The 14,898-nt window shown below is 30.5% G+C and overlaps 1 protein-coding gene across 1 annotated transcript in view; it reads left to right on the forward strand.

The window, feature by feature from the left end:
- LOC111626257 overlaps positions 1-14,898 on the forward strand; it is an 88,400-nt gene that overhangs the window by 45,447 nt on the left and 28,055 nt on the right. Inside the window, exons 4-8 of the mRNA XM_023369573.1 lie at positions 6,478-7,349; positions 7,452-7,648; positions 12,380-12,882; positions 12,998-13,138; positions 13,472-13,563. Of these exons, the coding sequence (XP_023225341.1) occupies positions 6,580-7,349; positions 7,452-7,648; positions 12,380-12,882; positions 12,998-13,138; positions 13,472-13,563 (1,703 nt within the window). The 5' untranslated portion in view covers positions 6,478-6,579. The remainder of the gene's footprint in view (positions 1-6,477; positions 7,350-7,451; positions 7,649-12,379; positions 12,883-12,997; positions 13,139-13,471; positions 13,564-14,898) is intronic.

Below are 14,898 nucleotides of genomic sequence, written 5' to 3' on the forward strand. Positions count from 1 at the left end.
ATTAAACAACTCGAGAACTTACAAACGAGACATTTATAAAAGTATCATTCTGTCTTCGAACATGCAAAGACAAGTTAAGTTTTCGTAACACCCTCGCAATTTTTATCTCATTATAAAATGGCATTTGCAAACAGAAAAACAAAAAAATCAACGTCGCACCAAACGACCGATGCCGCAAAACCGTCGGTCGGCGGCGGCAGAATTCTCATCCGAGCGGCAAACCGAAATTTCGCGGGTAGTCCGAGCCGGACGGGTGCAGAAAGGCAGCCCCACCGTCCAAGGGTCGTAGAATTTTCAACGCGCCAAGCGGGAAGACGGCAACTTGAGACCGCCGCCGCACGTGGCCGAAGAGGGCGGAGAAACTCCGGAGGAACAGATCTCTACACACGAAATTTTATATTTCGCACGCTCTCGAATCATGTCGAGTTTCTAGTCTGCATGAAGCTACGCACATTCCTAGAACGGCATATCTTCTGACAAATATTCACACGGTATTCGACAAGACGATCATTACACCGTAGAAATGCCGCAGGCAGACGGAGGAGGCCACAGACTAACATTACCGCTCTTGGACGTTAGTATCCGGGAAAAGCAGCAACGACGTAAGCATTTTCCGACTCGTCCGTAGGAAAAACGTGGAATCTGCCAACAGCTGTGGCCACGATTACGAACGAGGAGCCGGCAAACCGGCGCTGGTCGCTTTATTTTGGCGAAGGTGAGGATAATTAAGTAAATTATAGACGTAACCGAGGCTTTAGCGAAGAAATATGCCGGATAAGAAGGACGGGATCATTGCCACGTCGATGTATTTTCCCACATTTGCTTACCTCCTCGTCCGAGTAGAAACGTCCAAGGCAAAATTAGTAGTAACAATATCCAGCTTCTTCCCAACATTTTCCTAATTTATTCTCGATAAAACGATTAATAAGAATCCGGATGAAATTAGATGGAGATCGTTTCACCAACAGGCGTAGTCGAACGGTACACACTCAGTAAGTAATCCTATAATTTTTTGTTTATAGCATAGTTTATACGGATTACTCCCAAAAAATTATACGTGTTTTGGAAATGTTGAGTGGAATTAGTCTAGAATCGGTTAATTTTATAGAAGAAAACCTTTCAAACAGCCTTAGTCCGTAAAGTTCCCACCTATTGGGCTGCGATTGGCTCATGTATTTAATCATTCCTACAATGTAAAATTTGATTAGCGTGGAACGTATCTAAGCGTTATAGGGGGGTCTACTGTATTTGTTTTACCAGCAGATGAGCCCAGCGTTGCCCAGGCAAAACCCAACAAAGATTAAGATTATTAGATTATTTTGTACTTCTAATCCTTCTATTCTAGTAGCCCAAGACACTCCTAGTGGGCATTCTCGCAGCAGCAGTGTCATTCCATTGTATAAATAATAAATTCCTATTACAAATAAAAATAATAATATACTGAATTTCTCATGGCATACCCTACTAAAACACAGCCAAAAATGCAAAAAACTGCATCAAATAATGATATATTGAATTTATTGTTAATTTAAATAATATCTAGAGGCACCCCTAGTGGCCATTTTTGGCATACAGTGAAAGAAAGAAAGAATCCGATTTTTCAGCTTTATATAGTTAGATTGTAATCAGTATAATGTAATTGGTCAGTAATTAATCAATGTAAATAAAGAAATATTTCTTAAGATATAATAAAGTTTGTCATTCAACATCATTTCATGAATTAATATATTTCAACTCTGATTTTGATGTTATTAAAATGAATTTTAAATTCCAATTTAAAGATTCTTAATCTAACAAAAAATGGAGCCCATTGGACTTCAAAAAGCCCTAGCCACCGAAAAACCTAGATCTGCCCCTGGGGAGTGACCCATTTGTACTTTTTGCCTCTGGGCCACCTAGCTTGAAGTTATGCCACTGGCTAGATCAATAAAAGATCCATTTCTGCAACACTGATTACTTATGAAACAGAAATAATAGCAAAATTAAAGACATTTTCAAATATTTGTTATCTTTATAAAAAGTGCATTTTATTTTCTCATTATTATACTTGTACTTAATTTTAAACATTTTAAGATGACTTTTATTTCAGGAAAACATTTGTTTCAAAGAGTTCAATACTGTTATTTGGATTTTTATTTCATATTATAACTAATTAAAAAACAGAATACAGACCAATATAAATTACTGTTAGTAAGATCAAGACAAGACTGACACTAAACTACAAGATCAAGACTGACACTAGACTACAAGATCAAGACTTTACAATGGTCTTGAGATATTCTTCAGACAAAACAGTGTCTCGAGACTTAACAATACTGCTGAAAATTACTAGAACTAGGAATTTTAGTTGCTACTAATCTTATGTTTAGGTAATTATAGTAGTTAGAAAAAAATAGTTTTTTAAAAATTACATTAGTTGGTATAAATGAAATAAGTATTTACACAAAAGCTGTTCTGAATTTGTTTTATTGCATTTTACTGTGAACAAAGCAGGGTGCAATTAAAAGCCACTTATGACATCTTCAGATAGAAGAGTAGGACTGGTGATTTCAACTAAAGCCTTTCCGTTATCAGTTTTACTAATATTTTAAGTTCAGATATATATCTATCAAGTAGGGGAAAGGTGCTCCTAATGAATTCTGCTATTTCATGAACTCCATGATTAGTATGACTTATATGGATTATTCTGGAAACAACTTGTTTAATCCTGAACATATTTTGATCATATATGAAATTATATGAAACTTTACATCAGTGTTTTTCAGTCTTTATCTCACAGCACGCTTGAATATATAATTACAGTAGACTCCCCTCTAACACGGGTTCCTATAGTTCGGATTCCTATATGACGGCGAAAAAATTGCGACGGTATCTGTACAAACATGGTAAAAAAAACTGCTATAATTCGGTAAAACATCATCGGGCAGCTGAACTACTTTCCGCTGTCCAGCGCCACACTACGGAGAGTTTAGGCGGGTAAATTGAGTTTACTATCGTCTGTACAGTATGTAAATTAGGTACCGTAAGACTAATACAGCACTAATTTTATACATTTCTTGTGAAAGAAACATTTCTTATTCAACGGCCATAAAAATTATTTATATTAATGATGTCTCCAAAGTTCAACGAAGTTTTCGCAGAGAAATAACATATCAGAAATCGTGGCCGCCATTTGGTGCGCTGCTCCGCGACGAAAACAAGCTTAAGCAATGGCGATGTCAAACGGTGCACACTCGGTAAGTAATCCTACAATTTTTTGTTTATAGCATAGTTTATATGGATTATTCCCAAAAACTTATACGTATTTTGGAAATGTTGAGTCGAATTAGTCTAGGAATCGATTAATTTTATGGAAGAAAACCTTTCAAACAGCCATAGTCCGTAAACTTCACACGTGTTGTGCTGTTATGTCAATGACTCGTACAAAATGGATTCATAAAGAACTGAACGTATCTACCGTGTTATAGGGGGGTCGACTAAATTTCTGCAGAAAAAATCATGTGATTTAAAGTTGTGCTTGTAAACATTCTATCACCATATTTCTTACCACTTAACCTAATTCTTTTTATGTATATTTTTTGTGAATTAAGTAAAACAGTATTGTTGCTCCTTAAAGTAGCAGAAGTTTACAATAAAAGTTATTTAAATTAATAATTTTCCTTTACATAAGAAAAACAAATAAATCTTAATTTGCATTTAAAAGTGCATAATAATTGCCTTTAGAAAACTGTTCACTGTCTTGCTATTTCTAAGTTAAAATAATTTGAACTAAATATGGACAATTATAGATACATTTTTGATTTAAAGAAAACTTTATTTTAAATGAAATAACTTGGTATTATGCACATATATCAATACTTTTGCTTATGAACGTATATTTTTTACTATATTATGTACATGTTTATTCATTATAACAATGAAAAACTTGTATAATCAATTGAAAGGTTTTAATTTTGACATGTACACTTATTGTTGTTTGGACTTCTTTCAAAAATAATTTATTGAATAACTCAAAAATGTTCACATCACACCTAAGATTCTCTTGCGGCACACCAGTTGAAAATAATTGCTTTATATAATCATGTATCGGTTAGAACAATATAATCGCTATTGTTTGGGACAATTAACAACTTTTCATACAGAAGTCTCTGCTTGTTTCCCTAGAGTAGTGGTAGGGCATTATTTACTGATTGAGAAACAGTAATATTATTACAAGACTCCACAGCAGAAATATCTAATAAAATTTGAAGTGCTTTGTCTAACTTGCCAACTAAAATTGCCAAGATAGATCTGTCTCACAGATTATTAGATATGTTTTAAATTATTGCAAAAAAATAATCATCAAAATGTTCAATGTCATCTTCAGTTTTGTTCTCAACACAATGATCATTATATATATTGTGTGTGTTTGGGGAGGATGTTTTTTTTTTACTCTCTCTCCTCTTGGTCATGAAGGCAGCCTTTTTAATCATACCCATTGCCCATTGTGAGTTCACCCAGGCCCATAATTGGAGTGGTTGGGCAAAGAGGGATGAGACCCAACATATTTGGACAGACTATATCCTGAAAAATTCCTGGAGATTTTTGATAACCAGATTTGATTTCAGGTCCCCAGAGTAGTAGGTTGATGCTTTAACTTTAACTGCCTTGGTCATCTGGCCATCTAATGTATAAGTTAATGAATATTACTATTATTTATTTTGTAATGAAAAAAAAAAAAAGACAACCCAAAAAAAATTAGAAACCACTATTCATAAATTTTGGTTACAAATTAAAAAAAAGAGTTCGAATAGTAATTAATCACCCAAGTTAGTCACTGTAAGCAGAATACATAATCCCTTCTATTAACCAAAAATATATATATATTTTTTGAGTTAAAATAGTTTTCTTCTTGCAAAAATGTTATTTTTAGTTAAAAACCTATTGCCAATTTTGGCATTTTTGTGCCTAGGCTATTAATGTCATATATGCACTTACTATGCAATTACACAATGAATAGTTAAGATAACTTTTTCCTAGGTTTACTAATCACTTATTACCATTTTCACTGTTTGCACTAATAGTGTTTCATTTAATTTCAACACTTCTTTCTTCTGCATAAATATATTGTGAATAAATATACTTACTTGATGTGTAAAAATTTTCAATTTAAATTCTGTTTCAAGTTGTTTCTTTGTAGGAATTCATATGGAATGGCATATATTAGAATTCTAAATAAGAAATTACACCTCAGTGCAAAATTTCCAGCAAAGAAATTCAATATTCTAATGTTTTCAACCACTATTTCATTGGCCCTCGTCAGGAACTGTAGAATGGAAAAACCTGATGAGGACTGATATTTCATCAGTCCTTGTCAGGTTTTTCCATTAAAATAGTGGCTGAAAATATTAGAATATTGAATTTCTTTGCTGGAAGTTTTGCATTGAGGTGTAATTTCTTATTTATATTAGAATTCTCTAATTAGCAAACATAACATTTTTATTTGAAGAATGAATTGTTACAAAAATTAATTGCAATATGTTTTTGAATTTTCTCTGTAAAGCTTTTCCAAAGTAAGTAAACTAAAAACTGAAAACAGTAAATCAAACTGATAAATTAAAATTCTCAAATTTATATCCATAATCAAAAGAGACTTGAAGAGTAAGGAGCACTTCAAAAAAATTTAAAAATTACTTAAAGAAAGAATTTTTTAAAATAAGAGCTGAAAAAATAAAAATTTCAAAATATATAATTCATGGACATTTTTCTGTACTGAATATCTACTCTTGAAATAAAAGAATCTTTTGCCAATGAATTCTGATATTCTTCATTTTCTATGAATTCTTGCAAAGGATGACTAATTTTGTTTTATTGAATGCTTTAAAAATTAAGCCATTATTAATTCCAACAGTATCTATCAATATTTGACTTTTTCAAAAGTTGTTAAAGTAATTACAGCAGAGCATCGATTATCCGACCCCTGATTAACTGTCACATCGGTTAACCAACCGTTCTAGTTGGCAAATTTCAAATGTCCGCTAGTGATGTGTCACTACAATATTTGGCTATATCTTGGCTACTTTAATATTATTTTTGTTAACTTTTTGCATGTTTTAGCTGGCAACACGGCTCGACCATTAAAGGGCGGCCAGTATTTAAATGAGATTTACTTTTCTAATTATGAGTGGTTGTTTGTTTTGTGAGCAATAAAATAATTTTAAAATAATTTTTAATGATACGATAGCGACGATTTATTATTTAAAAAAAAATTTGTTAGGTTTAACATTGATGAAAATTCAATGCGAAGTTGGTTAATAGCGATATACTAATTACATGGGATATACTAATATACTATACTAATAATGTATTTTTTTCATTTTTTCGGTTATCCGATTTTTCAGTTATCCAACTAACCTGAGTCCCCAATTGAGCCGGATAATCAATGCTCTACTGTATAATTAAATTTTAAGCATTACATAATTTTTAATTATTTTTCAGATGCTAGCCATCAGTAGAAGAGATGCTAAATTTTAATAACTTAAACATTTATTTTCTATACAAATTTTTATTCTTTGATAAAAATAAATAACAGCAAGAAATATGGTTGATGTAAGAGCTGAAATACTTGCTGCAAGTAGAACAAGAACTGGATGGCTTGAAAGTAATATTCAAGATAATGAAAGAAAACCTTTCATTAGCACATTAAAACTGAATTTTGAAGAAAAACGTGAATTACAAGAAAAATCTCCAAGTGGAAGTTCAAAGATGGAAACATCAAGAAAACTAGGCCCAAAAGTTAGCTCAATTGCAAATATGTTTCAGTCTCTTTCACCTCAAAAAAAAGATTCTCCAAAATCTGAAATTACTCCAACTCCTATACCTCCTAAAGCATCAAAACAAGTGGAGGTTGAATTTAATAAAACTGTAGAAAATGATACAAGTGATTCATCTCATCATTCTTCAGTTTCTTCATCTCCTGTTCTTCACAATTCAAATCATATAAGTAGATTTAATAGTGCTCGTGCTTTATTTGAGCAGCTTGTACAGAATAAAAAAGAAGAACATGAATTTCCAACTGAACAAGAAAAATGGACTGATGTAACAACAACTGTTGTAACGACAGTTCATTCTACAGATCATAATTTAGAATGCAACCAAGTTTCATTTTCAAATTATAATACTCAAAAATGTGTGGAAGAAAATCAACAGTTTGTAATTAATGTAGATATCAATAATGAACCACTTTCTCCCATACCATTATCACATTATTTACCTGAACATATATCATCTAATGAAGTAGAAAGAAAAGTTGAATGGAAAGATACAAGAAAAGATGATATTTTATCAAATATTCAAAAGCAAGATGAAAGGTAGGTTGATTTGGAATAAAATTGAAATTTTGAACTTTTCAATTTAGTTTAATCATTTTTAATTATTTATATATCTTAGTAAAGTCTTTTGTTTTGTAACAGATTATCAAATAGGTCAAACATCATTGATATTTCCAAACAAAATGTTAAACCTGAAAAACTTCCTATTGGATTTACTTCATATTTCTCAGATACAACAAATGATGGAGGAATCAAGTGGTTCAGTACAGTGTATGGTTCTTTAGATCCTAATATACAGGAAAATGAAAATGAATTGAAGGAACAGAAAAATAAAACAGGTATGTAATCAAATTTTTAATTAATATTAAAACGTTAGCTTTTATATGATACTTTGTGTAAAATATTAACAATTTTTATTATGTAACAACCATCACAAAAACTGTATAATTATAAATGACTCCAACTTAAACCAAATTCCAGTAAAAAACAAAAAAAAAAAAAAAACATAATATTTACCAATAAAGAAATGTTTTTAACAGTTTTCAGCTATCATTGTCAGATTATGGCATAGTGTTTGAAAATAGAACATAACATTTAATGTCAATCTTTGAACAATGATGAAACACTGTCTGATTGGACATCGCTGTAGTGATGTCAAAAAATTAAAATGGGACCTCAAAGATCTCCAGGTCTGATGTAGGGTGTTTGTTGTTTGCTTGTTAAGTTATGGCAATGCAATAGTTGGGCAATCTGCCTAGTGGGTGCCTTCTGGGAGGTCTTTTTAAGGGAAACTGGCTCCTATTTAAGCGTTACAGAAGTTGAGAAAATCCGGAAAACTCCACATGGCCAGCCCATCCAAGTGAGGCGTGAACCCATGACTGAACTCCCAGTGTTTAGGGCACGAAGACCGCTTGGTCATAGGATGTTTGTTTCTTTAAAATTAGTTGTAAATGTGCTTGAATCTAGTGTTCTGTGGCTAGGAAGGCAAAGATGGTGGTGTTATGTCTTTTATTTATAGATGTGAGGTGTTCCTTCAATTGTAAGCCTAGAGGATGTACTGGTGCTGTTGTTAGATGTGTTATCTGTGACTGGGATGGTGTAAATTCCAGGTGATAGGTGTTTGTACCAGTCCTTGGAGTTCCTCAATAATGAGTATACATTGGGGCTGCATTTAAAAGCAATAGAAATGTTGTTAGCTCTTGCTATTTCCATGTAAGTTTATTTGAGATGTTGGCATGGAAATAGCCAAATTCTCAATTGGGAGAATGAAAAAAAAAATCTTATGAAAACTGTTTGAGGCAATTTTTTTTAAAGTAATTGCTCCATTTAACATTAGTCTGCTACAGAAATTAAAGGAAACTGTTTACAGGGCAGAAAGTTGATCTAATAGATGTAACTTTTTACAAGGAATCTAATGATGCAATTTAAAATGACTAAAATGGCACTTTTGCTTAGTTATCAATAAAAAAAAATGTACCAATGTATGATATGACTCTTTCCTCCCCAGTGTAGTTATACCTTGCTATTCAAAAACTTAGGAACATTGGAGACTGATAATCTGGTAATTTCTTCTACAAAACAGGAATTTAAATTGTGATTCGATATTTCCATGATTTTTGCACATTACCTTAAAAGCAGAAAAATTAAATACTTATTTTAGAGGAATATTAATGAATTAATTTAATTCAAACCATTTTATATCACATATACATGTTTTGTTACTTTTTTTAGCTGTTTATCAAATTAATCATTGTATAAATTTCCATTTATTGCAATTTTGTCTTCATTTCACATCTTTTGTAGATATTAAGTTTTAATTATTTTGATTTAATGATCTTGATTGTTATTTATACAGTGATACCCTGAACTTATGTGATAGGTGGGACCGAGCAATAACTGCGTAAGTTTAATTCGCATAAGTTGGGGTATAATTTCTCAATTTGTGTAAAATCCAAGTCGGATGTATGTAAGCTGATAAATGTTCTCGTTAATCTTATCTCGTCTTTTGATTTATTCACGGTTACAAGAAATCACCACATAGTCTCTTAAGTTTTTGTAGATATAACAAACACAGAAATAAATAACACAAAATAAATTGTAGCTATGTGTCGATTCCATGTAACATGTCCGAACATGTAAGCTGAACAATAGTGTGGGGGGAGTGAGTAATCAAGATTTGCGTGGCACTCAAACAAAAGACGAATCGACAAGATTTGAAAATCACGTAACTCCAGGCTCACATAAGTCGAGGTATTACTGTATAAAAAAAAAAATCGTTATTTTAATATGTTCCTTGTCGTCAAAATCAAGGATGCTATAGTTTAACTCAACTTCCATTTTAATTTTATTTAAGAAGTTTTTCTATGAAATTCAAGTCAGGAATAGAAAACATAAAACTAAATATCATAAAAAGCAATTATGTGAATAAACAGAGTCACATTACAACAAACATACTTACACATCCTCACCCATTCACTTTCAACCACTTCCAATCTTTCTTTATGGGTTTCTAGAAAGATGATGTATTAAACACCTTCTCTGATATGCACATTGTAGATGATGATGATTTCACAACCAACAACTGCCTACCCTTAACCATTAACCGGTGCGAAATTCTTTAAAATCAGCAAACATTTTCAATTCCCCTCCTGGGATCTTCTTCAGGCTTACTTCTTTATATCTTTCGTTATAACCGGATTCTTTAATTCGAATGTTTTTGAAAAAACATTCGAATTAAAGACAAGTTTTATGACGTAATGCACACAAATTATAAGACAAGTTTTATGACGTAATGCACACAATGATTCCCCATTGGTAGAAAATTACATTTGAAATAACAAGTGGATTCCTTCCGTTTTCGGAATTTTTTCGAAAAATAGCACGTTACGTTTTTTCAAAAACATTCGAATTAAAGAATCCGGTTATAACGAAAGACATAAAGAAGTAAGCCTGAAGATCCCAGGAGGGGAATCGAAAACGTTCGCCGATTTTAAAGAATTTCGCACCGGTTAATGGTTAAGGGTAGGCAGTTGTTGGTTGTGAAGTTATACAACCCGGTGTGGTAAGAAAGCATATTGATGATGATGATATTTAGTAATATTCCACAATTTCAGTTTTCTTTGATAAAGTTACATTTTATCATCATTTTATAAAAATATAAGATCCAGAAAAGTAGATTATTGAAAAGTGAAGTGGAAGTGAGTATAAAAAAAGTTAATGTTAAATGATAGTCTGCACTTAATTTCTATTTAACCATCATATTAACAAAAATAATCTATCCAAATAAATTATTTTTGTATATTGTACTAGGCTTCATTTTATTAATTCTATAAGCATGGAATTGCTATACAAATAATGAAATAACAAAAAGAGGATGACTGGCATAGGATTTTTTTTACTAAAATCTACTTAAGTTCTTTCAAACAACTTTGTAAAGGTTAAAAGTTTCTCTCAAATGATAGAGAAAGTAATTTTTAGTACAGCAATCTGTAACAAAACAATTTAAAGTAATATGTTTTAGAAGTCAATGATTCTTTTAATATCTTTTTAAATGTATGAGATTACTGTAAATACTTTTAAAATATTCACACTTCATTACGCTTTACATCTGAAGCAAAAAACTAAACTACCAGTATTCAAGAGAAAATACACTGATTAAATAGTAACAATATCACAGATAATTTAGTCAGCTGCATATCATTATTCTGATCATGTGTTCTTAATAACTAAATTGTTTTATTGATTTACTATTTCCAAAATGGAAGTAACTGAATGTGAAGATAAATGTGTTGTAATGTTTTCAGTGGCAGATTGGTCTGTAGGTAATGACATCATATGACCATAGAAGTTCATTTGAAAGAAATTTATGGACTTTTATGAATTTTTTATAATATATGACGGAACAGATTTGTAGGAAAGCATATAGTTTTAAAGAATAAAAGGAAGGATAAGTTTACCAAAAATATTGAGAGAAAAGAAGACAAAATACAGTGACACTGCAAATCCAAATATAAACATGTTTACAACAGGCTTCACACAAATACAATAATGTCACAAATAAACAAATAAAACTTTTTTATATACAAGGTTATTCAATTCTAATTCCTATGAACTCTAAATAATGCAACTGTAGATGCTTTGTATTTTTGAAAATTGGTGTACTGACTATCTCTCTATGATACTTAGCAATTATCATTAGATAATGATCATTAATAAATGTTTTTAACTTAGATACTCATAAATTGCTCTGAGATAATCTCTGGATTCTGTAGGAATCATGATTTGGAAAAAAATAAATGAGAAAATTCATGATTTCTGATACCATAGATTGTGTTTGAATCATGTATAATCTCACTTCTGCAAATTAAATTCTGTCAGACATCTATTTGATTTATAATTATTTATTTTGTTCCTTCAAATGAAACATACTCAAACATCCAATGCAAGTATGAGATTTAATGTACTGTACTGCACATGTAAGCATCTATAGACACAGTACACTCAATACTTGAACAATTTACTCAATCATTCAGAGATGTGCCCCTTCCATCTATATAGTGGCAACCTACTCTCCCTCATTATCACCAGTGTGACATTACAGTCTACATTTCATTTGAAGGAATCAAATATTAAAGTTCTCAATGCATTTGCATTATAAAGTAAATAGTTTTCTAAAAGTTTTTTGTAATCTAAATTTAAAATGTTTCAAAAAATTATCCATCAATAATTATTAAATTTATCAAGAGATGGTGGCCTAATTGCCTACCTCTGCCAAACTTTATTCTGTTTAATTTCTATCTATATGTAGAATTTTTTTTTTGCTTTGGAGTAAATTCTCTTTTTTTGGATATCTGTTTTACTATTTAATTTTCATTTTCATATATTAATATAATTAATGCATACATATTCAATTTTAAATTTAAATGAATTATATTTTTATTTACAATTTTGAATTTAAAATATGTTTTTGCTGGTATATTTAAATATTAGTTGTAATTTTGTTAAATTATATAATTTTTATTGAAATTTTAAGTATAGAAAGTATATTAAATATTTTTCTGGAATTTTAGATAGCAATTCTTTGGAAATTCAAACAGCTAAATATGAAGATGTATCAGTTTGTCAATCAAAGCCCAAAGAAGCTGAACAATATATTTCTAGTAACGAGAAAGAACAAGATGTAACTGGATTATTAGAAATACCAAGACATGAAGATGAAAAATCTGATTCTGGAGTTAGTAGTGCTATTATTGATAGTGAATATGAAACTGATCTGATTCAAGTTTCTGAAGATTCCTTAAATTCAGTGCCTCTTAATGATCCATTTAATAAATCAAAAAATCACATTCAGATAGAAACTCCTCAAACAGTTACTTTACAATTTCCAACAGCATACACTTCTAATAAAAATCTTTTATTTACAAATCCATCAGATATTATTCCAAGAAGTACTGATTCATTATCTAGAAATTTTAGAAAAATAAACCAAGATGATAGATACGTATGTAATTGGAATGATACAGGAAACCAACATTGGAAGGAAGGAGAGCAATCAGAACCTTCTACTGATCATGTTAGTAATTTAATTATTCTGTTCTAAAGTATCAAAAATATCAAAAATGGTTAGGAAGTAAGCTCACTGAAAATGTTTTCTAAATTATAATTTCCTTAAATAATAACTTTTATAGGAATCTGAATCTGGTAGTCCTTATGAAACTACAGATATGTTACGTGAAGCAGCTGGTGAAACTTTAGCAGAATTTGAAGGTCGAGATAATGAATTATTTTTTGTTGAAACTGTTATAGGATCAGATGACCATGGCAGTGAAGTATGACAATTTAATATCTTTTATTAAATTCAACTTAGGAATGTAAATTAATCATATTTTAAGATATATAATATATTAATTTTATGAAATAATAATGAATTCTGTAATAAAACAAAATAAACATTTCAGTTTTTAAAATATCTTTTTTAATGATGATAATTTAAAACTGAAATAAAATAAATATGAATTTTTATATAAATAATTATTTTAAGAGATTCACTGAAATAATTTTTTATATTTAATTATTTAATGAAAAATTAATTAAAGTAATTATTAGCATAATTTTTATAAGTCTTAAAATATGATTTTTTATATCATACTTTATTTTAATAGCCTGAACCATTTCCAAGCCCTTCCATCAACAGAGATGTTGTTAATATTGATTTTAGAACTCATGATGATGCAAATAAATATATTATTATGAGGTGAGATTTATTGAATATTAGCAAAAAAAATAAAAATAAAAATAATAATAATAATAATTTTAAATTCTACTTTTCAAATATTGTAACTTCAGAATGATATATAATAATTTCAATAATATAGCAATATTATATTTTATTTTTAATTTATTAATTTAGTTAGCTATGAAAGCTTCTTGATTCAACAAATAAACCACTAAGTTGAAGAAAGCAATAGTTTTATTTGAAAAGTAATGCTTTCTGACACATTACGTTCATCCACAGCTCTTGTAGAAGATGGAACATAAAATATGACTAACTAATTACATTTAAAATTTTAAATGGAAAATGTAATAAGAAAAAGAAAGTGAAAGTTTGAATGTTAATTTGGAAGTTTGGAATGTGAGAGTGAGAGGTTCAATTAAATGAATTAATGAGGAAATAAGTTAATTGTTCTTTGTATGAGTGAGATAAGAGTGAAAGGTTTGGATATATGGATGTGAACAGGAATGTGTGATCTGGTCCAGTGTGCAAGAGACAGAGTAAGCAAATGCAGAAATAAATAATGCTTGTAAGGAGTACATGAAGGAGTATAAGCAAGTGAACGAAAGACTGATATGGGTGTGCTTCAAAATCAGGGATCACCAAACTTTTTTCACAGTGGGCCAGATAACTGAGAGAATGATGAGTGTGGGTCACATAACCATTTTGTTCAATACAGTACACTGAATACACAAAAAATAAAGACAACCAACATATTTATTTACCAATACACAAACATGATTGCTGCAGCAAGCTCATAATCACTTTTGTTAGAAACTTCATTGCAGATACTTATGTAAATGCGCTCTGATATACAAAGCCACCAAATTTTTTAACATACTGATTTTCTTAAAAATTATATTATTGTCAGATGCAAAAATCAGATTGGACCACTTCTGATATTTTTACTTACTTATTTTAATTTTTTCTACATAGTAAGTTTATCTACAAACTATGATATTTCCATATAAATAGTTATATTTTACCTCATTTGTGGCACAGTGCAGTGGCAGGATGGATGAACTGATCTTGCAGGCCTGATCTGGCCTTTGGGTCATAGTTTGGTGACTCCTGTTTAAAGTAAAGGCTCAGAGAATGATTTTTGTCATTGTGTATGCCCCAGTGATGCTGCTGTGGATGATTGAAAAGGATAAGTTTTAGAAAAAGTTAAGAGATGTCTTGGATAAGTGTGACCATCAGGAGTGTGTAATAACTGGAGATATGAATGGTTGTGTGTGTGTGTGTGTGAAGAGAGTAGACAGATATCTGAGAGATGTCTATATGATAATCCCCAAGTGAATAATAATAGAGAGTGAT

This window comes from Centruroides sculpturatus, unplaced genomic scaffold (assembly GCF_000671375.1).
Source record: "Centruroides sculpturatus isolate CEXI.00-Female unplaced genomic scaffold, Cexi_2.0 scaffold369, whole genome shotgun sequence".
NCBI lineage: Eukaryota > Metazoa > Arthropoda > Arachnida > Scorpiones > Buthidae > Centruroides > Centruroides sculpturatus.